At 40.3% G+C, this 27,071-nt stretch overlaps 1 protein-coding gene and 1 long non-coding RNA gene across 11 annotated transcripts in view; both read left to right on the top strand.

Annotated features, from left to right (window-relative positions):
• DNAH12 (dynein axonemal heavy chain 12) overlaps nucleotides 1–27,071 on the top strand; it is a 245,766-nt gene that overhangs the window by 87,378 nt on the left and 131,317 nt on the right. For all 10 annotated transcript variants that reach the window (XR_004272357.1, XR_004272358.1, XM_032289540.1 and 7 more), the window contains 9 exons: nucleotides 7,353–7,505; nucleotides 7,747–7,986; nucleotides 8,564–8,809; nucleotides 9,164–9,283; nucleotides 16,557–16,666; nucleotides 19,812–19,995; nucleotides 20,130–20,270; nucleotides 25,072–25,155; nucleotides 25,716–25,904. Coding sequence is in view for 8 of the 10 variants with exons in the window: in XM_032289540.1 (XP_032145431.1) it covers nucleotides 7,353–7,505; nucleotides 7,747–7,986; nucleotides 8,564–8,809; nucleotides 9,164–9,283; nucleotides 16,557–16,666; nucleotides 19,812–19,995; nucleotides 20,130–20,270; nucleotides 25,072–25,155; nucleotides 25,716–25,904 (1,467 nt within the window). In the remaining 2 variants the exon portion in view is untranslated. The remainder of the gene's footprint in view (nucleotides 1–7,352; nucleotides 7,506–7,746; nucleotides 7,987–8,563; nucleotides 8,810–9,163; nucleotides 9,284–16,556; nucleotides 16,667–19,811; nucleotides 19,996–20,129; nucleotides 20,271–25,071; nucleotides 25,156–25,715; nucleotides 25,905–27,071) is intronic.
• Nucleotides 534–1,439, top strand: LOC116559170. The gene is made up of 2 exons (XR_004272361.1): nucleotides 534–1,109; nucleotides 1,192–1,439. It is a non-coding gene; the product is annotated as an uncharacterized LOC116559170 (long non-coding RNA).

The raw sequence follows: 27,071 nt of genomic DNA, 5'->3' as shown, positions 1-27,071 counted from the left end.
AAAAGGTCAGAAAGTGTTCTGAGGGGGCTGGGGCTTTGGACCCAAATGCCAAGGGAACCAGCAAGGGCTGCGGTGGTTAAAGGTTGTAGTGGGGTTTGGTAGGGTAACTGTGTGGAGGGAGAGCTTTTGTTTTCATGGTGTATGAGGAGGTGTGCGGTATCTGTAAGTAACCACTCACTTTCATTAACAAGATTGGTATGAGAGACAGGAAGAGAGGTCTGGAGGAGAGTCTGCGGAGCAAGGGGAGTCAGAGGCAGGGAAAATGCCTACCTAGGCAGAACCTGCTATTGACATTTTTTTTTTTTTTTTTGAGACGGAGTTTCACTCATGTTACCCAGGCTGGAGTGCAATGGCCCGATCTCGGCTCACCGCAACCTCCGCCTCCTGGGTTCAGGCAATTCTCCTGCCTCAGCCTCCTGAGTAGCTGGGATTACAGGCACGCACCACCATGCCCAGCTAATTTTTTGTAGTTTTAGTAGAGACGGGGTTTCACCATGTTGACCAGGATGGTCTCGATCTCTTGACCTCGTGATCCACCCGCCTCGGCCTCCCAAAGTGCTGGGATTACAGGCTTGAGCCACCGCGCCCGGCCGCTATTGACATTTTTTAAGGCTGCTAGTAATAAGGGAGGGCTTTTCTGTAATGTGCAGTTCGTATGCTCCTATTTTTTGGTTAACGTGGGTAGCAGGGCTCTTGAAGTGAAGTGTGAAGGAACACAGAGGGCGGGAGATTTCCTAGGGGGATTCCAGTGGGTAATTGTCAGGAAATACATAAAGGAGCAGCGATAGAAATAGTTGTTTTTGTAGTTAGCGGTCTGAGATCGGGGGTGTTGAGTTGACATAGGCGGAAAGATTACTTAGGGAGGTGCGTAGAGGAGCAGCAGCCTATTGGGATGAGATATCTGGGGTGTCTCTGTCGACTGTCTAGGAGGTAGAGTTCTAGGGGTACAGGTGGGGGGTGTTGAAGGAAGTCTGGAGGTACAGAGACATGGGAGAGTTTGTCCAGTTGGTCAGTAGGGTGGGAACAGCTGTGTAGTGAGATGAGGAGAGGGAAGAGCATAGCCAGCAATCTAAGGAAGGGTTCAAGTTTGCTAGGATASAGTGGGTTAGGTTTATGGTGTGTTGGAGGTAATCAGGATAGAGTGGGTTAGGTTTATGGTGTGTTGGAGGTAATCAGGATAGAGTGGGTTAGGTTTATGGTGTGTTGGAGGTAATCAGGGAGAGGTAGGGGGTAGCAGGTGAAAGGGAGCGAGATTAAGAGTGAGTGTAAAAGAAAAGGACTTCATCAGGGTGGAAGAACTGGAGAGTTCCTTGCCGCTGAAGATCATCTAGCCACTCTAAGAGAGTTGAGGGTGGCAGCCTGGGGATAAAACCACAAAATATCGGCCATAATTGCCTGAAGGAAAAACGTAAACTGGCAGTGTAAACAAAAACAGGGCATTTAAGTTTCCTCGGAAATTCGAGTGAGCTTTAGAGAGGTTGGGGAGAGTACTTGCGGCTTCCAAGAGGAGGTGGAGGAGTCATGCTGGCTGATGGACACAGCTTCACCCTGGAGTGGTGAACCCACTGGGGAGGGTCTTGCAGGTGGACAGTGGTTGGGGTGCTGTAGACATCCAGAAAGGGTCCTGTCCACCGAGGTTGTAGAGACCGGGGCGGGGGTGGCGGTGGGGGGTAGGCTCTTTATCAGAACTGACTGTCCGGCTAGGGTATCTTCACATGACTGGATATCTGGAGTAGGTAAGAGAAGTTTAGCAGCCTGGCGAATTTCATGTCTGGTCTGCTGGAAGATTGGAAGGTAGTCACCGAGAGGACTGATGTCTGGAATAAGGTTGGGCCCAAGCAGGAAGGTGCGGCCATATAGGAGTTCAAAGGGGCTGTACCTTGTGGGTTCTGGAGGAGTGGCCAGAATTCTGAGATGAATAAGGAGTAGGAGAACTGTCCAGTCTTTCTTAAGTTGGTGACTGAGTTTGGTGAGATGTGTTTTTATAAGGCTGTTAGTTCTTTTTGCTTTTCCTGAGGACTGAGGATGGTATGGGGCATGGAGATTCCACTGGATGCCCAGGGCCTGTGAGATGCTTGGATGATCTGGCTAATGAAGGCCAGTCCATTGTCTGACTGTATGGAAGTAGGGAGATCGAAGCAAGGAATTATGTCTGACAGAAGGGAAGAAAAGGCTTCCACCCATCCTGTGAAAGTGTCAACCCAGACCAGGAGGTATTTGAACTTTCTGACACAGGGCATATGAGTAGTCTGCTAGTCCTGTGCAGGGGTGAACCCTCGAGCCTGATGTGTAGGAAAAGGAGGGGACTTTAAGGAGTAGTAGATTGGCAGATGGAACATTGAGAAGTGATTGCCTTGAGGATGGACTTCCACAATGGAAAGGAAATGAGGGGTTCTAAAAGACAAGCTAGTGGCTCGTACCCTACATGAAAGCGGTCATGAAAAGACCAGAGAATATGAGCTTTCGAGGCAAGGAGGAGAAATTTTCCGTGATCTAAGAACCACTTGCCTTGAGTAGGAAGTGATTGATAGGTTAAGGGTTTGATGGGAGAGTAGGTAGGAGTGACAGTTGAGAAGGAGAAATACTGACCATGAGGGGCAGGTATTGGAGTCTTAGCTGCTCTTTAGCTGTTTTATCAGCATAAGCATTTGATGGTTTTTGGTGTCCCTTGCAGTGAATGACTCCAGCCTTGGCTAGAAGTAAAGCAGCTTTAAGAAGAGTTTTTTTAATCAGGGCGACATTGTTAATAATGGAGGACACTTGTGTAGTGAGAAATCCTTTTTCTGCCCATAAAACAGCATGGTTTTCTGCCCATAAAACAGAAGGATGTGGAAGGCATGTTTAGAATCGGTGTAGATATTGACACGCAATCCTTTTGCAAGTGTGAGCACAGATTAAAGCAATAAGCTCAGCTTGTTGAGACGTGGTAGAAGGGGGAAGCATAGCAGCTTCAGTAACAGATGTGACAGACACTATTGCATAACCTGCTTTTGCTGGTGATGACCAGTTGGACTTTGAGGAACTGCCATGAATAAACCTTAGTGTGGTCTGAGTCTGGAATAGGAAAGAGAGGAATATGAGGCAATGGGGAGGATGCCATATGGATTAGGGAGACACAGTCATGGGGTTCAGGGTTTGTGTCAGGTATTAAGTGAGGCCAGGTTGAAATCTGGACCAGAGGCAATGGTAATTGCGGGGGTTTCGATGAATAATAAGTAGAGTTGGGGGGGCAGAAAGTATGTGTGCCAAGTGTGAGGAGGAAATTAGATTTTGAAAGTTATGAGAACTGTGGAGGGTAAGCGGAGCATAGCCTGTAATTGTAAGGGATTCCAGGAGTAAAACAGCAGTGGCTACCATGGGATGCAGGCATGTTGGCCAACCTAGAACTGTAAGATCAAGTTGTTCAGACAGAAAGGCTATGGGTCGTGGGCCTGGTTCTTGTGTAAGAACTCCAACTGCGCAGCCTTTCACTTCTGCTATGTGTAAAGAGAAGGCTTGGGAGGAGTTGGGAAGCACCAGTGTAGGAGCTGTTTCTAGGGCTTTTTTTCCAGGGAATGAAAAGAAGAATGAGGGAAGAATTTAGGGTCTATGGGGTTAGCTAAGTCTCCTTTTGAAAGCTTATAGAGTGGTTTTGCCAGTAAGGCAAAGCCTGGTATCCAGAAGCAGAAGTATCCTACCACGCCTAGGAAGGAGAGAAGCTGCTATTTAATAGAAGGAGTTGGGGGTCTGGAAGATCAACCAGACATGGTCAGCAGGGAGAGCATGTGTGTTCTGCTGGAGGATTATGCCAAGACAGGTGATGGATGGGGAAGAAATTTGGGCTTTGGAAGGGGATATGTGATACCCCTTTGAGTATAGTTGGTGAAGAAGAAGGAGAGTATCTTGCTGGGAAGATTTGTAAGAGGGACTGCAAAGAAGAAGGTTGTCCACGTATTGAATAAGGTGAGAAGCAGATGGACAGAAGGAAAGTAGATCCTGAGAAAGGGCTTGAATAAAGTAGTGAGGGCTATCTCTGAAGCTTGGGCAGAACGGTCCAGGTGAGTTGCTGAGACTGGTGGGTGTCAGGGTCAGTCCAGGTGAAGGTGAAAAGAGGCTGAGAGGAGGGGTGTAAAGGGATGGTGAAAAAGGCATCTTTGAGATCAAGAACAGAATAATGAGTTGTAGAAGAGGGTACTGAGGATAGGAGGGTGTAAGGGTTGGGTACAACAGGACGGATGGGAAGTACAATATGATCGATGGGGCGAAGGTCTTGGACTAGCCTATAGGATTTGTCTCATTTCTGGACAGGTAGGATAGGGAGTTGTAAGGAGAATCAGTAGGCTTTAAAATGCCATGTTGTAATAGGTGGGTGATAACAGGCTTTAGTCCCTTTAAAGCCTGTTGTGGGATGGGATACTGGCATTGAGCAGGGTAAGGGTAATTAGGTTTTAATGAGATGGGAAGGGGTGAATGATCTGTTGCTAAGGAATGAGTAGAGGTGTCCCATACACGTGGGTTGAGGTAGGGAGATGTGAGAGAAGGTTGCGAGGGAGTCTTTGAATCAGGCAAAAGGGCAGCTGTGAGATGTGGCTGTAGTGCAGGAATAGTCAGACAGATTCTTTAGTTAAAATGTTCTGGCCTAGTAGGGGAACTGGACAGGTAGGAATGACTAAGAAGGAGTGTATAAAAGAATGCTTTCCAATTTGGCACCAGAGTTGGGGAGTTTTAAGAGGTTTAGAGGCTTGGCTGTCAATACCCACAACAGTTATGGGGGCAAGGGGAATGGGCCCTTGAAAAGAAGGCAATGTGGAGTGGGTAGCCCCCGTATCGGTCAAGAAGGGGACAGACTTACCCTCCACTGTAAGAGTTACCCGAAGCTCGGCGTGATGGTGCAGGGGGCTTCCAAGACGATCAGGCAGCGTCAGTCTTCTGCCACTAAGCTGAGGAGATCAGGGAAAGAGTTAGCCTAAGGGATATGGGGTTGGGCTCCTAGAGCCTTAAGGACAGCAGTTTGAGTCTGGCAGTCTGACTTCCAGTGGGGTCCCACACAGATGGGACACAACTTAGGAGGAATCCAGGGCTGCTGGCATTCCTTGGCCCAGTAGCCAGTTTCTCTGCATTTGAAGCAAGGCTTTGCGGGAGGAGGTCCTGAAGAGAAGCCTGAACACTGTGGGTTTGGTTGTCTGAAACTTCTGCCAGCTGAAGGAGTGGCTGGGGTCTGTCTTACAGCGAAGGCAAGCATTTTTAATTCTGAAATATGTTGCTGCTTGGCAGCTTCTCCTTGGTTATTAAACACCTTAAAGGTGAGGTTGATTAGTTCCTGTTGTGGTGTTTGAGAGCCAGATTCTAGTTTTTGAAGTTTTTTCCTAATATCAGGGGAAGATTGGGTAATGAAATGCATATTAAGGATAAGACAGCCTTCTGGGTCTAAAGCAGTAAATTGTCTAAGGTTGGCTGCTAAGTGGGCCGTGAACGCAGCAGGGTTTTCATCTTTGCCTTGGGTGGTTTAAGTTTGTCATAGTTGACAGCTTTACGTGCTGATTTTTTTAGTCCTTCTACTAAGCATGAAATCACGTACTCTCACCTTCCTATACCAGGGGAACCTGCCTGGTACTCCCAGTCAGGCTCTTCCTGGGGAACTGCCCTGGAACCTTCCTGGAGAGTAGGCTATAGGTGCTGGCAATCATCAGTGTGAGACTGAGCCAGGTGTAAACTCTTTCTCACTCTTCTGGGGTGAGAGTGGAAGTCAGGATGACATTTAAGTCATTCCAGGTTAAACTATAAGACTGGGTCAAGTATTGGAATTCCTGTATGTATTTTGTTAGGGTCTAAGGAAAAGGAGGCTAATTGTTGGCTAATCTGAAAGAGGTCAGACAAGGAGATGGGAACATGGACTCTGACTATGCCTTCAGCTCCAGCCACCTCTCGAAGGGGGAACTGTTGGGCAGGCGGGGAAGGGCTATTCCCAGGGTCGAATTGCAAACCAGATCTAGTATGAGGTGGACTGGTACCAGGAGGGAGTTAGGGAGGCAGAGTGCTGACTGGAGAGGGGTTAGGTTGTGGGGAAGCATCAGGAATAGGAGGAGCGGGGAGAGGGTCAGGGCTGGCTTTTCCTTTAGAGATAGAGTATCTCTCTGTCTCTAAAGGAAAAGAGAGAGAAAGGGAGAGACTTGTCTCCTTTTCTCTAAAAGAAAAGAGAAAGAAGGGTGGACTGCTTACCCAATCTGAGGGTGGCGAGAGAGCTGTTCGGCAAGCTAAACGAGAGCTGCTGGCCTGATCTGATGTGTTGAGGTCTCGGTGGGTCTCTTCCTAGAGGGGGAGTGGCAACAGGAGTCTGGTCTCCCCAGAGGAGTACCCCTGTCCCGGGTTTCAGCACCAGATGTTAAACGCACACTCTGAATGAAGAGACCCCCTAAACAGGCTTTGTGTGAGCAGCATGGCTATTTAATCACCCAGGTGAGGGTGGCTGAATCTGAAAAGAGTCAGCAGAGGGCAGTGGGATAGAAGTTAGTTTTATAGGTTTGGGATTGGCAGTGGAAAGTTACAGAAGTTACAGTTCAGGATGGCTTTTGCAAGCTAGGAAGGGATCATAGGGTCTGGAGTCACAAGGTTGATCAAGGTCAGTTACAAAGTTTAATTGCCTTATCAGTTGAGGTGGAATGAGGAATAGAAGAATGTGTCCAGTTAATTAGGTGCTGCAGCGATTGATCATTCTTCCCCTTTTCATGGTCTTCCAGTTATTTCAAACTTTCTAATTCCAGGAACTCACCTGGAGTGTACGTGCAGGTCACAGAGGGTGCCATGGCATAGTCTGTGGTGCAGACCTTAAAGAAGCATAGAACAGTTTTATGGGAAAGTAGAAAATGGAATACATACCAAAAGTAAAAGGCAATAGCTAGGCGAATCATAAACAAAATTATATAATAGGCCATCTGTTTCTCTTCCCAATGATGGGTGCCATTTACAGCTCTCACTTTTCAGTGTGTTTTTTTTAACCCCCTTTGCAGGAAGCCATCCAGAATGTGTCATTACTGTCCCCCACAACCATCTCCACAGCTACTTCTAACAAAAACCTTCCTGAACTAATTTTACTCCCACAAGGCTAGATTTTCTTTGTTTTTAAAGGTAAATGGGATACCTATGAAAGTGTCAGAAGACAGGGACGTTTTGATACATTTTCACTGTTTTGAACATTTTAAACTGCTTTTTCTTTGTACAGCTAGAAATATTTGTGCTAAAAATTAACTGAACAATATAATTATTTAATGGCTTCTCGAAGCTATAGAAAAGATTAAATTCATTTGGTAAACACGGGTCTGTTTTGTTTTTACATTTAAGCATGGATTTCTTTTCACACATATTTTTCATTTCAGATAGGTGCTTTCTATTTAAACCTTGGAGGTGCTCCAGAGGGGCCAGCAGGCACAGGAAAAACTGAAACCACCAAGGATTTGGCTAAAGCTCTTGCTGTGCAGTGTGTGGTGTTCAACTGTTCTGATGGGCTAGATTATCTAGCAATGGGAAAGGTAGTTAAATTATTGAATCGATAATATTAAATGTTACAAACTTACAGCTAACTCATGTTTAGACATATGAATGTGGTTTGAATATTACTTGAACTCTCATTTTAGGAGTAAATACATTCTTTTTATTCTTGGAATTTTATTAAATTTAACTTTCAATTCTGACTTAAAATGTTAGATATTTGTTTTAAGAGATGATACTTTTCTAATAAAAAAATCACTTCCATTTTTTCCTTGTCCTTAGTTTTTTAAAGGATTGGCTTCTTCTGGAGCTTGGGCTTGCTTTGATGAATTCAATCGAATTGAGTTGGAAGTGTTGTCAGTGGTAGCTCAACAGATCCTTTGCATTCAGAGAGCCATTCAACAGAAGTTGGAAGTGTTTGTTTTTGAAGGGACAGAACTTAAGCTCAATCCAAATTGTTTTGTAGCAATTACCATGAATCCTGGCTATGCAGGACGCTCTGAATTGCCGGACAATCTTAAGGTAATTTTTAAGTTTTATTTATTTATTTTTGAGACGGAGTCTTGCTCTGTCACCCAGGCTGGAGTGCAGTGGCGCAATCTCAGCTCACTGCAACTTCCACCTCCCAGGTTCAAGTGATTCTCTTGCCTCAGCCCCCTGAGTATCTGGGAGTACAGGCACCCACCACCACGCTCAGCTAATTTTTTGTATTTTTATTGGAGACAGGGTTTCACTCGTGATCCACTCGCCTTGGCCTCTCAAAGTGCTGGGATTACAGGCATGAGCCACTGTGTCTGGACAATAGTTTTTTAAGAGTTTAAGTTTGTGAATTAAAAAAACCCAGCATAATCCATTTCAAAATGATATTTTTTCCATGTAATTATAATTTCACTCCCAAAACTTTTTTAGACTTCCGAAAAAAAAATACTAAGTGCATACAAATGTTAAAAGTACTACTGAAAAAAGTTTGAGTTTAGAAAAAGGTGCTGCATTTGAGGAATAAACTTGAAAATCAACACTGCATCTTTGAATGCTTATGCTGAGCTTAAAAACAGCTTCATTTATGTAAGTAATATATTTCATTTATTTTATACTTCAGGTTCTTTTTAGAACAGTGGCTATGATGGTTCCAAACTATGCCCTTATAGCAGAAATCTCCCTCTACTCCTATGGATTTTTGAATGCAAAACCTCTGTCTGTGAAGATAGTGATGACCTATAGGCTTTGCTCAGAGCAGCTCTCATCACAGTTTCATTATGACTATGGAATGCGAGCAGTAAAAGCAGTTTTAGTGGCTGCTGGCAATCTAAAACTAAAATATCCAAATGAAAATGAAGATATACTTGTAAGTATTAAATACATTGTGAAAGTTTCAGTAGAAAGATAATTTTCTTTAGTGAGGTTGCTCGGGAACTACAGATAGGCACTTACTTGAGAAGGTTGTGCTTTGTCTTTTCATATGAGGTCGAAATGATAGTTTTTTGGGTTATGTTATTCTTACACTTCGTATGAATACAAAGACTTTTTGGCTTGATAAGCATAGTATTGGCTTTTTATTATAGGAATTCCATAGAGCAATGTAAAATAAACTTTGACTTTTGGCCAGGGCAGTGGGGTGGGGAGGCAGGGTGGGAGGAGGGAAAAGTGGGATTGCAAATGCTGGCAACTAACTTACATTGCACTTTTGGGGTAATTTTAGCTTCTTCGATCAATTAAAGATGTAAATGAACCAAAGTTCTTATCACATGATATACCTTTATTTAATGGAATAACTAGTGACTTATTTCCTGGTATTAAACTTCCTGAAGCTGACTATCATGTAAGTAAACCCATGAGAATAACTTATTTGGAATAATAAATTCATCTGATGACTTAGTTGTTTACCAAGATTTATTAGAGTGAAATTCTGTTTGGAGTAAAATCCCTTATTTTGGCCACTTTAGTTAATAATGATAAGTAAATATGGGTACCTCTTTTTTCTTTTTTTAATCAAGACGAGGTTTCACCATGTTGTCCAGGGTGGTCTTGATCCCCTGACCTTGTGAACCACCCGCCTCAGCCTCCCAAAGTGCTGGGATTACAGGCGTGAGCCACCACGCCCAGCCAAGAGTACCCCTTATTATATGATGCCAGGGTTACCTGTCAAGATTCAGGTCAAACCAGCCAGGCACGGTGGTTCACAACTGTAATCGTGCACTTTGGGAGGCTGAGACAGGCGGATCACCTGAGGTCAGGAGCTTGAGACCAACCTGACTAATGTGGCAAAACCCAGTCTCCATTAAAAATGCAAAAAATTAGCCAGGCTTGGTGGTGTCCTACCACTGTACTCCAGCCTGGGCCATGGAGCGAGCCTGTCTCAGAAAAAAAAAAAAAAGATTCAGCTAAAGGTAATGTTCTTTGTAAGAGAATAAGTATTTTATTTTCTATCTTGTGATTTATTAGTATGTATACTATAATACTGTAATTTACTATTACAGTATGCATACTAAATACTATTATGTATTTTATTAGGTAGAAATGAAAGTAGTATATTCCATAGATAACATAATAAGGCTTTGTTTCTCAAATTTAGGTAGTACGCTCACTTTTTTTACAAAGGAAATGGTCCTTAACACACACAAACACACACATACAAATGGCAACTGTGGGTAGTGATAGACATGTTAATTAGATTGTGGTAATCATTATACAATGTATATGTTTATCGAATCATTATGCTGCACCTTAAATATATACAATTTTTATTTGTCAATTAAAATTTCAAAATACCAAATAAAAATAAGACACAAACCATTTGCATTTCCTATTTCATTTAAATTTTATTAGACACATTATAATGAAGCCTAAATATGTATATGCTTGTCTGCTGCTTATAGCTGTTATATAAAACCAGAATAAATTTAAAATTACAGGCCAGGCACAATGGCTCATGCCTGTAATCCCAGCAGTTTGGGAAGCTGTGGCAGGTGAATTACCTGAGGTTAGGAGTTCGACACCAGCCTGGCCAACATGGTGAAACCCCATCTCTACTAAAAATACAAAAAAATCAGCCGGGCGTGGTAGCAGGCGCCTAGATTCCCAGGTACTTGGGTGGCTGAGCTAAGAGAATCACTTGAACCCGGGAGGCGGAGGTCTCAGTGAGCCTAGATTGCACCACAGCACTCCAGCCTCGGCAACAGTGAGACTCTGTCTCATAAATAACATAGGCTAGGCATGGTGGTTCACGCCTATAATCCCAGCACTTTGGGAGGCTGAGGTGGGTGGATCACCTGGGGTCAGGAGTTTGAGACCAGCCTGACCAACATAGTGAAACGCCATCTCTACTAAAAATACAAAAATTAGCGAGGCATGGTGACACACACCTGTAGTCCTAGCTACTTAGAAGGCTGAGACAGGAGAATTGCTTGATCCTAGGAGACAGAGGTTGCAGTGAGATTGTGCCATTGCACTCCAGCCTGGGGTACAGACTGAGACTTCCTAGATAAAAATAAAAAAATTTAAACTACAAACAAAACAATCTCAAATTCAATTTAACATAGTTAATGAAATAGGTGATATGTGGCTGAAACTAATTTGTCACTTTATGGGAATTTCCACTGTGAAATGAACAGTGAAGATTCTTTGAGTTCGCATGCACATACCAGCTATTGCCAAGTGATGGTTCAATTCTTTCATCTCTTCGCTTTACTGATATAACTGCAAAATCTTTTTGTTTGAGCTGTCATATCATCAAGACATCAGTTCACTTAAAGGCATTTTTATTTTTTGGTCTGTTTTTTAAGTTCTCATGCTCAAATACTAATACCTGCATTTTATGGCAGGTTAAGGTGACTATCAAGATGAGTCAGGATATGCTAATATGATTTTTAAACACCAAAATGAAGATAGAAAATTTCAATATTTTCTTGAACTCTATGTCCTCTTATGAATACAGCAATAAATCCATAGATTCCAGTTTGAAAAATAGTACTAAATTGCCATCTTGCTTTTAAATCTGTTCTATATTTGTTCTTCCTTTACCGACTTCTTTTGAATTTCAAAAAATGTCTACCACTCCACTTTATCTTCTCTATTGGCTTTTTAGTTTTACCTTAGTGTCCGCAGATTGCAGTATATATCCTTGGCTTATTACAGTTTTACGTTGTTCGCATTTTACCAGTTCACAAAAAAATCTAAGCACCTTAAATTGTATAGTTTCATTATTCACTCACTCCTGCCCATTGTGCTATTGTTTCGTATATTTTACTTCTATATATTTTTAAGCACCACAATACATTGTTATTATTTTCTGCTTTAACTATTAGTATTTTTTTAAAGCCTTTTACACTACCCTTTCTAGTGCTTTTATTCTTTCCAGCAGATATGTGTTTTCTTCTGGGTTCTTTTATCTTTAACCTAAATTACTTCCTTTAGTAATTCTTGTGTGTATGTGTGTCTTCCAGCAACAAATTCCCTCACCTTTTGTCTGTCTGAAAATGTCTTTATGTAATCTTTAATTTTGAAGAATATTTTCACGGGTATAGAATTCTAGATTGGCAGGTATCTTCTCCCCACCCCACCCTGCCTTCAGCATTTAAAGATGTTACTTCATTGACTCCTGCCTTTCAGTGTTGTGCTTAGAAGTCAGGTATTTTTCTTTTTTTTTGTTTTTGTTTTTGTTTTGTTTTGTTTTGAGCAGACTGACTATCTGCCTAGCTTTGTTTTGTACTTTATGGTCTGGGATTTGCTATGCTGTTTGAATCAGTGGGTTGATGTGTTTTGCCAGAAAATTTTTTCTTTTTTTTACAGACAGGGTCTCACTGTCACCCAGGCTAGAGTACGGTGGCATGATCATAGCCCACTGCAGTCTCAACCTCCTGGGCTCAAGAAATCCTCCCACCTCAGCCTCCCAAGTAGCTGGGACTACAGGCACATGCCACCACACCCAGATAATTATTTTATTTTTCGTAGAGACAAGATCTTGCTTTGTTGCCCAGGTTGGTCTCAAGCTCCAGGCTCAAACAATCTTCCTGGCTCAGCCTCTTAAAGTACTGTGACTACAGGCATGAGCCACTGTACTCAGCCAGAACATTTTCAGTGATTATCTTTTTATATATTTTTCTGTCCTAATTTTTTCTCTCCTTTCCTTCTGGAACTTCAGTGACATGTTTATTAGACCATTTTATATAGTTTCATGTGTCTCTCATGCTCTATTTTTTTTCTTTTGTTTTTCATTCCTTTCTCTCTGTACTTTAGTTTGGATATTTTCTTATTGACCTATCCTCGAGGTTAATGGTCCTTGTTTTGGCTTTGTCCAGTTTGCTGATAAGCCCATTCCATGAATTCTTAATTTCACATATTTTGATTTTTTTAAGTTCTAGTGTGTCCAATTGGTTCTTTTTAGAGATTCCTTTTCTCTGCTAAAATTCTCTTAATTTTTCTCTATTTTTTGTCTTATAATCTATTCTCTTTGATACTTTGTAAATGTATTATCAAATTCTTACTGTTAATTATGACATTTGGGTCATCAGTGAGTTGGTTTACTGTTTTTTCTCTTGGTCATCAGCTGCTTCTCATGACTTTGGTGTTGTTTTTTAATTATTTTGTTGTGAACTGACTATTTAGAGTCAGGGTCTTGCCCAGTCACCCAGGCTGGAGTACAGCAGTGCAGTCATGGCTCTCTGCAGCCTCCAGCTCTTGGGCTCAAGCAATCCTCCTACATCAGCTTCCTGAGTAGCTAGGACTACAGGCATGTGCCACCACACCTGGCTAATTTTTTGTGTTTTTGGTAGAGAGGAGGTCTTGTTATGTTACCCAGCCTAGTCTTAAACTCCAGGGTTCGAGCCATCCACTCACCTTGGCCTCCCAAAGTGCTGGGATTACAGGCGTGAGCCACTGCACCTGGCCTATTTATTTTAAAAAGGAATTCCAACTTTTAGATTCAAGGGGTACATGTGCAGGTTTGTTTCATGGGCATATGCATGATACTGAAGTTTGAGATATTATTGATCCCATCACCCAGGCACTATGCATATTACCCAAGAGTTCATGAGTACCCAATACTCATAAGAACATGCAGTATTTGGTTTCCTGTTCCTGTGTTAATTTGCTTAGGATGGTGGCCTCCAGCTGCATTCACGTTGCTGCAAAGGATATGATTTTGTTCTTTTTTATGGCTGCATAGTATTCCATGGCATATATGTACATTTGCTTTATTCAATCCACTGTCAGACACCTAGGGCGATTCCATGTCTTTGCTATTGTGAATAGTGCTGGGATAAACATAATGCATGCATGTATCTCTTTGGTAGAAAAACTTATTTTCTTTTGGATAAATACACAGTAATGGGATTGCTGGGTCAAATGGTAGTTCTGTTTTAATTTCTTTGAGAAATCTCTAAACTGCTTTCCATGATGGCGGAACTAAGTTTGCATTCCTACCAACAGTGTTTGAGCATTCCCTTTTCTCTGCAGCCTTGCTAGCATCTTTTTTTTTTTAATTTTATAGTAATAGCCATTCTGACTGGTATGAGATAGTATCTCATTGTATTTTTGATTTGCAATTCTCTGATGATTAGCGATGTTGAACATTTCTTCGTGTATTTGTTGGCTGCTTGCACGTCTTTTGAGAAGTGTCTGTTCATGTCTTTTGCCCATTTTAAAATGTTTTTTTTCTGTTCAATTGTCTAAATTCCTTATAAATTCTTGATATTAGACCTTTGCTGATGCAGAGTTTGTGAATATTTTCTCCCATTCTGTAGGTTCTATGTTTTCTCTGTTGAGAGTTTCTTTCATCATGCAGAAGCTCTCTAGTTTAAATAGGTCTCACTTGTCAATTTTTTGTTGCAATTGCTTTTGAGGTCTTAGTCATAAATTCCTTCCCAAGGCCAGTGTCGAGAATGGTGATTCCTAGATTTTCTTCTAGGATTCTTATAGTCTGATATCTTCACTCTTCAATTCATATTGAGTTAATTTTTGTATATGGTGAAAGTTAGGGGTCCAATCATTTTTCTATATATGGCTTGCAAGCTATCCTAGCACTATTGATTAAAAAGGGAGTCCTTTTTTCATTGCTTTTGTCCACTTTGTTAAAGATCAGGTGGCTGTAGATATGCAGCTTTATTTTTGGGTTCTCTAGTCATTCCATTGGACTGTGTCACTATTTTTGTACCAGCACCATACAGTTTTGGTTCCTGTAGTCTTATAGTTTGAAGTTAGGTAATGTGATCCCTCTGGCTTTGTTCTTTTTGCTTAGGTTTCTTTGTCTCTTTTTTGGTTCCATCTGAATTTTAGAATAAGTTTTCCTAGTTCTGTCACAAGTAATCTTGGTAGCTTGATAGGAATAGCATTGAATCCATAGATTGCATGGGGCAGTATGGCCATTTTAACAGTATTGGTTCTTCCAATCCATGAGCATGGAATGTTTTTCCATTTGTGTGTGTCATTTGTAATTTCTTTCAGCAGTGTTTTGTAGTTCTCCTTGTAGAGATCTTTACCTCTTTGATTAGATGTATTCCTAGAGTGTGAGTGTGTGTGTGTGTGTGTGTGTGTGTGTGTGTGTGTGTGTGTGTGTACTGTAAATGGAATTGCTTTCTTTCTTTTTTTGAGATAGGGTCTCACTCTGTTGGCAAGACAGGAGTGCAGTGGTGCAGTCTCTACTCTCTGCAGCCTCCTGAGTAGCTGGGATTACAGATGTGTGCCACTACCACCCAGCTAATTTTTGTGTTTTCAGTAGAGATGGAGTATCACCATGTTGGCCAGGCTGGTCTTGAACTTCTGACCTCAAATGATCCACCTGCCTTGGTCTCCCAAAGTGCTGGGATTACAGCTGTGAGCCACTGTATCCGGCCAGATTGCATTCTTGATTTGACTTTCAGCTTGAATGTTATTGGTGTGTGCTACTGATTTTTGTACATTGATTTTGCTCCTGAAACTTTACCAAGTCATTTATCAGTTCCAGGAGCCTTTCGATAGAGTCTTTAGGGTTTTCTAGGCAGAGAATCATATTGTCAGAGAAGAGAGATAGTTAGACTTCTTCTTTTTCTGTTTGGATGCCTTTTATTTTTTTCTCTTGCCTGCTTGCTCTGGCTAGGACTTCCAACTTTAAGTTTTGATTGTAAGTTATTGTGAATAATTGTACAGACTAAGGTAGTATTATTTTCCTGCAGAAAATTCATGGATTTTTTTTTTCCTATTTCAGATAACTAGGTTGAATTGCTAATCAATTCAATCGAGAGTTGACCTAAGTCAGAGTTTTGTTTACTTCTGGCTTCAAATGTGTTCAGAGTAAGAATTGTGCTGCCATAGGATTGGCCCTTCCCTGTAGTAGGATTTTGGGATCTAAGTATTCTGAGACTAAAGAAATCTCACTGTGTGTCTTTCCAGCTGAGCCCTTGGTCTCGTGTGTCTTTCCAGCTGAGCCCTTGGCCTCTTGTGTCACTACATGCTGAGCAAAAGCATGGATAGTGGGGAGAACCAGCTTGGCATTTGGGCTCCTCCACATTCAAATCTGTCATATAAGCTCACACAACCATTAAAATCACTACTTGTTTCTTCTTAATTTGGCTAAGTCCTTCTGTCTACAGCAGGCCCAATGCAATATCCATCATGTCCAGACTTAGAAAATGTCCCCAGGATAAAACAGCCATTGCTTTATACTTACTTAGGAAAGGCTCATCATCCCTTTCTGAAATTGAGTTCCTTTATGTTTATTTGCATCTAAAGTATTTCTATGTGTTTAAATGTTTTATAATTTTAAAAAACATGTTTATTTCTAGTTACTACAGTATAAAGGATTGTTTGGCATGTCTTTCTATATCCTAACCAAAAGTGAAATTCTGGGAAACACTATTAAAAGGAGTTGTTTTCATGCAGCATACACCCATTGCTATGATGCTGTGATCATTCATAAATTATAATAGGGAAGACTAATATATTAAAAGTATTTTAAGTCTCTTTCTCCTCTTGATTTGAAAAAATAAAGGTTTAAGAAATAATTCATCAATGAAAGAAGATGCAATTTTTTTAAGTTGTAAACTTAAAATCTCTACTTTTAAGACAGGTATGACATGATTTCTAATGTATTGTAGAAATGTATTACTTTTGTTTTTCAGGAATTTTTAGAATGTGCTCATGAAGCCTGCAATGCACATAATCTTCAGCCTGTTAAGTTTTTTCTTGAAAAAATAATTCAAACATATGAAATGATGATTGTTAGACATGGGTAAGATTATATATTGCTATAGTTAGATGTTATTTCTTAATTAAACTGTTTACTAAAATCCATGAACCAAAGACTTGGCAAACTGATTGGTGACCTTGAGAGCAACCCCCACCTGCCCCCTTGGCCCCCCAGTGGCTTAAAAGGCAAAGGTTTATTTCTCTGTCGTACTACATGTCCAACAAGTATTGGTAAGAAGTGCTCATTCAGTGACCTAGCACTAATAACCACTATCATTTGCATAAAAATATGCTCTTCCCTTCCCAAGGAGGCACCTAAAAGTTCTGATCAATAAATGAACCAGACTCAAAGTTCAGGATCCCTAGGTGATGATGCATGGTAGCCTTTGTATTACATCTGGAAGTTGTTCCTCTTGATTTAGAGACCTACAACCTAGAAAGACAAGTTATCTTTTCTTCACAAATCCAGTGCACAATTGTGGGCTTATCAGAACAGGATTACCAGAGCAAACACTCCCTTTCAGAAATTGAAGAATAGAAGACATAGCCAACACTGTTCTGTGACAATTCTGAAATCCAGCTGGTCATGTGAGGGCCCCAGTTCTAGAGATGGATTGATTTGAAACTTATAGAGTTTAAACTTCAGGACCTCACACTTGTAGGGACTCATCCAAGGAGCCATAAGCATTTTGTATGTGTGATTTATTATACAGGGTGTCATTAAAGTGGTTATGGATATTTTGTGTTTACAGTTATGTAAGTAAAAGTTATAAAAAGTAAAGTTAAATATATTACAGAGCCACTTTTCTTAAAACCTGAATCTACCTCTGCTTGATTTTGCTACCTGGGAGGGGCTTTCCAGTTTAATTCTTCTCTGTGGGCCTTGGTTTAACCTTCTGAGAGGTCTCTCCATTTCCATTTTCTTCTCTGGGCACATATGAAGTGGGCAAGAGAGAAAATACTGTTCTTGGGAACTGAGAAATGTTTTCAGCCTGATTCCTGACTGTAGAAAGCTAGAATCTCAATTGTCATGATTTTTTTAAAGGTAGGGTTACAAAAACATTATGTAAAATTTTAAACATATACAAAAATAGAGGGAATAGTACAAACAACCCTTATGCATCCAATACCCAAGGATTATTTTAAACATTATTTATGATGTATTTTTGAGATGGAGTCTGTCAATATTGCCCGGGCTGGTCTCAAACTCCAGGGCTCAAGTGATGGTCCCTCCTGAGCCTCCCAAGCAGCTGGGATTACAGGTGTGTACCACCACACCTGGTTCCCAAGGAGTATTTAAGTCTTGAGCATTCACATACGTTTTAGACTAGACTCATGGTTTTTTGGTCAGTAAACTCCTTCAAAAACAATCAGCTTTTTATCTGCTTGATTCCAGGCAGCTCCATGTTCCTATATCCATAACAATTGTCCTTATTAAGTCATGCCTTTTAAAATTTCCTTGTAGTATCCTTGACCCTATCAGGCTTTGTGGAGGGAGCCACAATCTTAGTCTACTATTCATGAATCATTTTATCCTCCTGAAATGATTACTGGGAAATATATATGTATTTACAAGTATGTGTGCGTATACATATTATATATATATATATATATATATATATATATATATATATATAATATGTATATATAATATGTATACTTTGGAAATAGAGTCTTAGTCTATCACCCAGGCTGGAATGCAATGGCAAGATTTCGGCTTGATGCAACCTCCACCTCCTGGGTTCAAGCGACTCTTGTGCCTCAGCCTCCTAAGTAGCTGGGACTACAGGGGCATGCAATCACGCCCAGCTAATTTTGGTATTTTCAGTAGAGACAGGGTTTTACCATGTTGGCCAAGCTGGTCTTGAACCGCAAGTGATCCACCTGCCTTGGCCTCCCAAAGTGCTGGGATTACAGGCTGGAGCCACTCGGCCCATATTAATTCTTTGTAGGTTTTAATAATGAGATACAGTGACCATATCCTTGATTTTTTTCCCTTGATGCCACACTGAATTTTAATAGGTTTTTGTTTAAAGTTTTTCTTAATTTTATATTTTACCAATTGCAAATGAGAATAGCTTGACACATTCAATTCTAGAAGTCTGTGAATTTCTGAACTCCCTTTCATTCCTGCTTACAAACTGGCCATGTTTTTTTCTGGGCTCATTTCTTTCATTTGGTTCTTTTTTTAAATGAAATCAGTAGTTGCCATTATTTACTAGTAACACCCTGTTTACTATCCTTTTTACCTAAAACTCTCATTTCCTTAGGTAATTAGCTGTCTTCCAGGTTATCTCAAGGAATACAGTTAACAAATGTTTCATCATTCATTGCATAATAATTGTCCAGAAGCTAAAAGCTTCTGATAACAGTTAATTTGTCACTCACAACTTGGCCTTTAAGCCAATACCACATTAGTATTTTTTTTGTTATGGCAAGGACACCCTCCCCACTTCCAGGTACCAATGTCTGTTATTAAGTATGGGCTAGGATATTCTGTAGGAACAATCAACACTCAAATGTTAGTGACTTAAAAACAAAAGATTTCTCATGTGTACTATGTCCATAGTATGTTAGCAGGGCAGCCCTGTTCATTATGACCACCCAGGGCCCAGCCTATTAGAGTAAGCACCACCTTAGCTTTGTGGGTCATAGCTGTGCTAGAGGGAAAAGGGATCTCTGTAAGGTCTCTAGCTGGCAATTAGCTACCCCTGCTTGGAATTAATACCCGTCATTTCCATTTATTACGAATTGGTTAGAACTAGTTACCTAGTCTTTCCACAAGAGGGCCAGAAATCCTATATGTATCAGGAAGGAGGAGATCCAGAAATAGTAAAGAGCACTAATAATTTTATAGCAAATGAAGGCTTTGGGAATATAAATCTTTTCCATTTCTCTCCTTAGGGGGCGTTAGGTTGAGTTTAGTTCAGGTTAGTTAGAGTGTACAGATATTAAGTTTTCATTGTCTTTTGGAGATTATTTATTCTCTTGAAGAAAATAATTTTAGTGTGAAGAATTTGATTTAACCAGTTCAGAAGTTAAATATGTTTTCCTCATGTCTGAGAAAAATTCCTATGATTTCAAAAATTATAAGTAATAATTATCACAAGGTGAAGTTTTATATGCTGATATAAATAATTTAACTTTTTAAAGACTCTTATTGTATAATTATTTCTTTTCCTTAATAGTTTTATGTTAGTAGGAGAGCCTTTTGCTGCTAAGACAAAAGTTCTGCATGTGCTGGCAGATACGCTAACTTTAATGAATGAACATGGCTATGGAGAGGAAGAAAAGGTCATTTATAGAACTGTAAACCCCAAATCTATTACCATGGGCCAACTTTTTGGACAGTTTGACCCAGTGTCTCATGAGGTAACCTAAATATAAACATTCTCAACTCTTATGGAAAGTGTGTGTTAAAGCAAGAAATGTGAAGTATTTTCAGTTTCACTCCTAAATCGAATTTTATGAAGAGAGCTTTTTAATTCTTTTTTTTTCCCCCTCAGTGGACTGATGGTATTGTGGCTAACACTTTTAGAGAATTTGCCTTGTCAGAAACACCTGACCGGAAATGGGTTGTATTTGATGGTCCTATTGACACTTTGTGGATAGAAAGCATGAACACAGTATTGGATGATAATAAAAAGGTAAATCATGATCAAAAGAGCAGCAGAATCAACCATGATTTAGCAATTAGTTGTTTAGCAACTAATCAACTAAGACCCTATTTAAAATAAAGAATGCAAAAATATAATAAAGGATGCAGCAAGTTGAGATTTATAAATTCGCTTTTCAATGAAAACTGTGCTATAGTAGTAAGTAGTAAAAATTAAGTCCTTGGCTTAATTTTCTTTTATAGAATGAAAGTGTTACATTAAAATTTCCGTGTTAGCCAGAAGGCATAGTAATCCAGGTGAGAATAAGTTGTTAAGTGGCTTTAGTCTTATGGTTTCTTATAGAACTTTAATATTTTAGGAGAAAATAACAAAAGCCTCATTCCTTTTGAAAACATGAAATGCGCCGGGCGCGGTGGCTCAAGCCTGTAATCCCAGCACTTTGGGAGGCCGAGGCGGGTGGATCACGAGGTCAAGAGATCGAGACCATCCTGGTCAACATGGTGAAACCCCGTCTCTACTAAAACTACAAAAAATTAGCTGGGCATGGTGGTGCGTGCCTGTAATCCTCAGCTACTCAGGAGGCTGAGGCAGGAGAATTGCCTGAACCCAGGAGGCAGAGGTTGCGGTGAGCCGAGACCCCGCCATTGCAAACCAGCCTCGGGAAAACAAGCGCGAAACCCCCTCGGGGGGAAAAAAAAAAAGAAAACATGAAATGCTTCAGTGTTTATATATAGTATATCACCTTAGGGGCTATGAGGTATACAAAATAACTAGCAAGTGAAAGTATTCTAATATTTATTTTAATTGAGAGACAACATATATAAATTGTACAAATGTACACCAATATCAAGTATAGATTCTGTGATTTTTAAAAATGTATTTGTACATTCATAATCGTCAGCCTAAAAAATGACACATGAAATTTCCTATACCCTACAAGATTCACTTATGTTCCTTCCCAGTTTGTATATATTCCTCTAGAGATAATCACTCTTCTGACTTCTATGAAGAATGAGTTTTGCCAGCTCTTGAACTTCATGTAAATGAACTCATACTCTTTAGTGTTTTTCTTTTTTTAAAATCAATATATGTGTGATGCTTATATTGTTGTAGTTCAGTTTCATTAACTGATGCCTTTTATATCTATTAGTATCCTAGTGTGTGAATATATCACAATTTATTTTCATATTTACATGAAATGACTATACTACTAAATAAGCAAACTCATTTAATTAGCATTTGAAGATATACTCAAGGCCAGGCACAGTGACTCATGCTTGTAATCCCAGCACTTTGGGAGGCGGAGGTGGGCAGATCATTTGAGGTCAGGAGTTTGAGACCAGCCTGAGCAACATGGTGAAACCCTGTCTCTACTAAAATAAAATTTTAAAAAATTAGCTGGGTGTGGTGTTGGGTGCCTGTAATCTCAGCTACTTGGGAGGCCGCGGCAGGAGAATCACTTGAACCTGGGAGGAGGTGGTTGCAGTGAACTGAGATCACACCACTGCACTCCAGCCTGGGCAACAAAGCAAGACTTTCTCTCAAAAAAAAAAGAAGCTATACTCAAGCACTTTATTATAGGTGTTTGGTCATTCACATTGCTTCATTCATTTAGTAGCAGTGGTTGAGCTGAGGGTGGAAAATAAATAGACAAGAAGTAGAAAAGCTATTCTAATTGGAGAGTGAAGTCTAAGAATTCAGAGCCAAGTGAGTGGGTTGTCTCTTGTTACATGAGAGGAAATTACGAAGAGAGAGTTACAGGTGAGTGTATGTATTTGATTGTGGAAATTTGAAGGCAAATCCTTCTGATGATTTCTCTTTTCTTCGTGAAGCGATGGGCCTTGGTTCTTTGCAAAATTAGCCATTGTGGAAGATGGGAAAGAGCTCCCTAGGAAAACACAGAAACATTTCTGGGTAGCACTGAGAGCCCGATTGAGTGGAAGATCGTACATTAGTAGTAGTAGTACCACCGTCTGCCTTTGTGAGATACCCTCTACCAGTCTAAGCAGCTTAAGCATGGGTAATATTTCAGGCCTGGACATACAGTAAGACTTTAAAGATATTGACATAAGAATGGTAGAAGCATTAGACCATAGGACAGAAGCTGCCTAATGAAAGAAGTAAAAACATCAGGGATGTGAAAATCTTGTGAAAGTGAAGAGCAAGTATAGCAGGAGACAATGAATGAAATAAGTGGATGGATTGGAGGCTATGGGCAGAGACTAAGATACTTGAATTTAATATTTCAGAATTGTGTAATATTTTAGGAGAGATGGTCCCGGATATATAAAGTGGATGGCTGAAGTGGAGCAAGGTAGTTAAGGTTCTGATGGGCTGCTGCGTTGAGATTCTCAGTCTTTTTAACACTGGAGCAGGCAAGAGTTACAGTGAAGAGAGAGATTGGGCCTTTATCTATGGAGGAGGGAATCATTGGGTGCTGTTGAGTGGCAGCAAAAAAGCAGGAGTTGTCAAAGGAGCAAGGGTTGTCAATGGGGTGGAATAGAAGTAGTTGGGAAACCACATGGGACAGTGAGGAGAATGCTGACCCTACCTTTCAAATTTGTGGAGAGTAGGAGAATGTTTGCTGAAATCATCTGGTCAAAGATTAAAAATGTTCTAGACCAGCATATCCAGTATAACTTTTTACAATAATGAAACTACCTGAGTTCTCTGATAAGGTAGCCACTAGTCACATGTGGCTACTGAGCATTTGAAGTGTGGCTTAGTGCAGTTGAGGAACTGAATTTAAACTTTTAGTTTTAGTTAGTTAAAATTAAATATAAATAGCCACATATGGCTAGCGGCTACCATATTGGACAATCCAGCTCTACATCATTCATTTTGCAGCTAGGAAACAGAATCCACAAATGCTAAATTTCTCATTGTTGACTTGTGAACTAGATGGGGCAAAACTGGAACTAGAGTGATGATTGTAAAAGCAGAGAGGAAACACTGAAAACTAAATGTAGAGGAAGAATTTCAAAGACTTAGTAATAAAACCAATTTAGGTATCAAGTTAATAAAGGTAATGATGGCCAGGCATGGAGGCTCATGCCTGTAATTCCAGCACTTTGGGAGGCTGAGGCAGGCAGGTCACAAGGTCCAGAGTTCGAGACCAGCCTGGCCAATATGGTAAAACCCCATCTCTACTAAAAATACAAAAAATTAGCCGGGCATGGTGGCACATGCCTGTAATCCCAGCTACTCAGGAGGCTGAGGCAGAAGAATTATTGCTTGAACCTGGAGGTGGAGGTTGCAGTGAGCCAAGATCATGCCACTGCGCTCCAGCCTGGGTGACAAGAGCGAGACTCTGTCTAAAAAAAAAAAAAGAAAAAAAAAAAACAAAACCAAAAACAACAAAAAACCCAAAAAGCAAAACAAAACAGCTAATGACAATTCCAAAGGTACAAGCCAAAGAGATTGAGGAGATAGGATGGCTTTGATAATAACAGAGAAGATAGAAATTTGAGGGAAAGGAAACAGTTGATAAATTCAGTTTTTGACACATTTAATAAAAGAAGAAATGTTTTAGATTAAGAGAGACCAAGGAGACATAAAAAACTCAATACATAGTCTTTGAATTTTGCTCTGAATAAATTCATTGAAAAGACATTTCTGGTACAACTGAGGAAATTTAAGTATTAGATGATAAGGAATTATTAATTTTGTTGGGTGTGATAATATTGGATTGCATAGAAATATATTTCTTTTTGAGACATTTGCATTTGGATGCGAAATGCCATGATGTCTGTAATGCTCTTTAAAATGTTTTTTAAGGCTGAGGATGGTGACTCACGCCTATAATCCCAGCACTTTGAGAGGCCGAGGCAGGCAGATCACAAGGTCAGGACTTTGAGACCAGCCTGGCCAATATGGTAAAACCCAGTCTCTACCAAAAATTTAGTCTCTACTGAAAAACAAAACAAAAATTAGCCAGGCATGATGGCACACACCCGTAGTCCCAGCTACTGGGGGGCTGAGGCAGAAGAATTGCTTGAACCCAGCAGGCAGAGGTTGCAGTGAGCTGAGATCACACCACTGGCACTCCAGCCTGGGCGACAGAGTGAGACTCCATCTCCAAAAAAAAGTTTTTTAAAAAGGCAATGGTAATATGGCAAAATCTTAACATTGATTAAATCTAAGAGGAGGGTATATGAGTACTCATTATGCTAGTCTCTATTTTTTTTAATTTAATAAGAAGGTCTATGGTAACTTTATAAATTCAGTAGCATTTTATTTAATTTTCTTTTTTTCTTTTCTTTTTTGAGACGGAGTCTTACTCTGTCACCAGGCTGGAGTGCAGTGACATGATCTCGGCTCACTGTAACATCCGCCTACCAGGTTCAAGCGATTCTCCTGCCTCAGCCCCCCAGGTAGCTGGGACTAGAGGCGTGTACCACCACACCTAGCTAAATTTTGTATTTTTGGTAGAGACAGGGTTTCACCATGTTGACCAGGATGGTCTCGATTTCCTGACCTCGTGATCTGCCCGCCTTGGCCTTGCAAAGTGCTGAGATCACGGACTCATTTAATTTTCTTAATAACTGATATTTATATAGGATTTTATAGGTTTTGGACTTTGTCTAATAGTTTCCCTTCTCACAATTCTACAAGAGAGATATTATTCCTGTTTTATAGATGAAGAGACTGAGACTCAGTATTTGCTTAACAGTAGTAACATGGCTAGATCTAGAACTAAGATTTCTGGCTTCCATTCTAATTCTTATTTCATTATATCACAGGAGCTACTTTATCTTATAGATAGTATAAATTTTTATCTGAGAAGCTTGAAAGTTTTAAAAATAAATGTTTTAAAAATAATTGCCTTTAGCTTTGCCTTATGAGTGGAGAAATCATTCAGATGTCCCCCCAGATGAGCCTCATCTTTGAAACAATGGACCTTTCCCAGGCATCTGTAAGTTCATAATTTAAAACAATAGCCGTCTGTTCATTTCTTCATTAATTTAGCCAATAAGTATTTTTTATTATATGTCAGAAAACGGGTTAGGCACTGGGAATACAAAGATGAATAAGACAGCATATGCTTGTTGAGGGAGGATGAGAAGCATCCTAATAAATAATCTCAATACACAGCTACATGTTAGTGCTTTAACAGTGTGGAGAGGAGTGAGCATCTGTAGGGAGGAGGGTTAGAAGAGCACTGTGGAAGGTGACTGAGTGTTTGATGTGATTTTGAGAAAGATGTAAGACTTCTCCAGGGAGACTGGATTTGGAAATCGTAAGCATTTCCAAATCAAGATAATGTTAAAAGACATGGAGCCATGTGTCTGGGGAACTGAACTGCAAATATTTTTCTGCATGGGAACATCTAGACTTACGTGAAGCTATGTGAGGCAGATGGGAGCTAGATTGTGAAGGGCCTCATAAGTCATCCCAAGAAGTAGTTGATAATTGCCAGCTGCCACTAGTATAAAAGCAACAGTAGAAAAAGAAAGATTTGTCTTTTTTCTCTAGCCTGCCACTGTAAGCCGTTGTGGTATGATTTATTTGGAGCCCTCACAGTTAGGATGGGAACCACTTGTGTCGTCTTGGTTGAATTCACTGAAAGGACCTCTATCTGAACCAGAACATCAGGCTCTTCTAAGAGGACTTTTTGCCTGGTTAATACCACCCTCGTTAAAGCATCGTAAGAAAAAATGCAAGGTAACCCTATAATTGTCTGACCTATTGAAGTGTCTTTTAGTTTCCATTCAACTTGATTAAGTGTAAAGTCACAGTGGTTGGTAGAATGAATAATGAAAAACAGTTTGTCCTTACACATTTACTATTCCCTTGGTTTTATATTGATCAAGTTATGGCTGAATCACTCAGGGGTTGAATTTACTCCAGCTAAACTATTTGTATACAACCTTAGTGTCTAAAGCTTTAAAAATTCCAATTACTTTTTGTATTTCAAATTATTTTAAATATGTGCCTCTAAAAACTCACATGTATATTTAGTGAGTTTGAGTTATTTAATACTTAGTATTTTGTGAGAAAGCTTTACATATTGTATTAGCTTCCTGGGGCTGTCATAACAAATGACCACAAACTTGATAGCTAAAACTACAGACACGGTGGCTCATTTCTGTAATCCCAGCACACTTTGGGAAGCTGGGGTAGACGAATCACTTGAAGTCGGAAATTCAAGACTAGTCTGGCCAATATGGTGAAATCCCATTTTACTAAGGATATAAAAATTAGCTGGGCATGGTGATGTATGCTTGTAATCCGAGCTATCCGGGAGGCTGAGGCAGGAGAATTATTGGAACCTGGAAGATGGAGGTTGCAGTGAGCTGAGATCGCACCACTGCACTCCAGCCTAGGTAACAGAGCGAGACTTTGTCTCAAACCCCACCCCCCACAAAAAAAAAAGCCCGAAACTGGAAATCTATTTTCTCACAGTTCTGGAGGCCAGAAGTCTGAAACTGGGATGTTTGTAGGGCCATACTGCTTTGGAAGCTCCAAGGGAGACTCTTTCTTTACCTTGTTCAGATTCTGGTACCCTCAGATGTTCCTTGGTTTGTGTCTACATAACTCCAACCTCTTCTTCCATCTTCACATGGCCTTCTACTCCGTATGTCTCTCCTCCATGTAACACTTGTAAGAACTTGGATTTAGCATCCACCAGATAATCCAGAATGATGTCCTCCTCCTGAGATGTTTAACTTAATTACTTCTTCAGAGACATTTTTCCATATAAGATCACGTTTATAGGTTCCTCAGGTTAGAACATGGAAATATCTTTTTGGGAACCACTGTTCAACCATTACCATTATCACCTACACACACACACACACACACACACACACACACACACACACACACACA

This window comes from Sapajus apella, unplaced genomic scaffold, assembly GCF_009761245.1.
Source record: "Sapajus apella isolate SASKATOON/1434 unplaced genomic scaffold, GSC_monkey_1.0 scaffold23, whole genome shotgun sequence".
Taxonomy (NCBI): Eukaryota; Metazoa; Chordata; class Mammalia; order Primates; family Cebidae; genus Sapajus; species Sapajus apella.
Note: the sequence above shows the minus strand (reverse complement) of the source record. Positions and strands in the feature narration are given on the sequence as shown.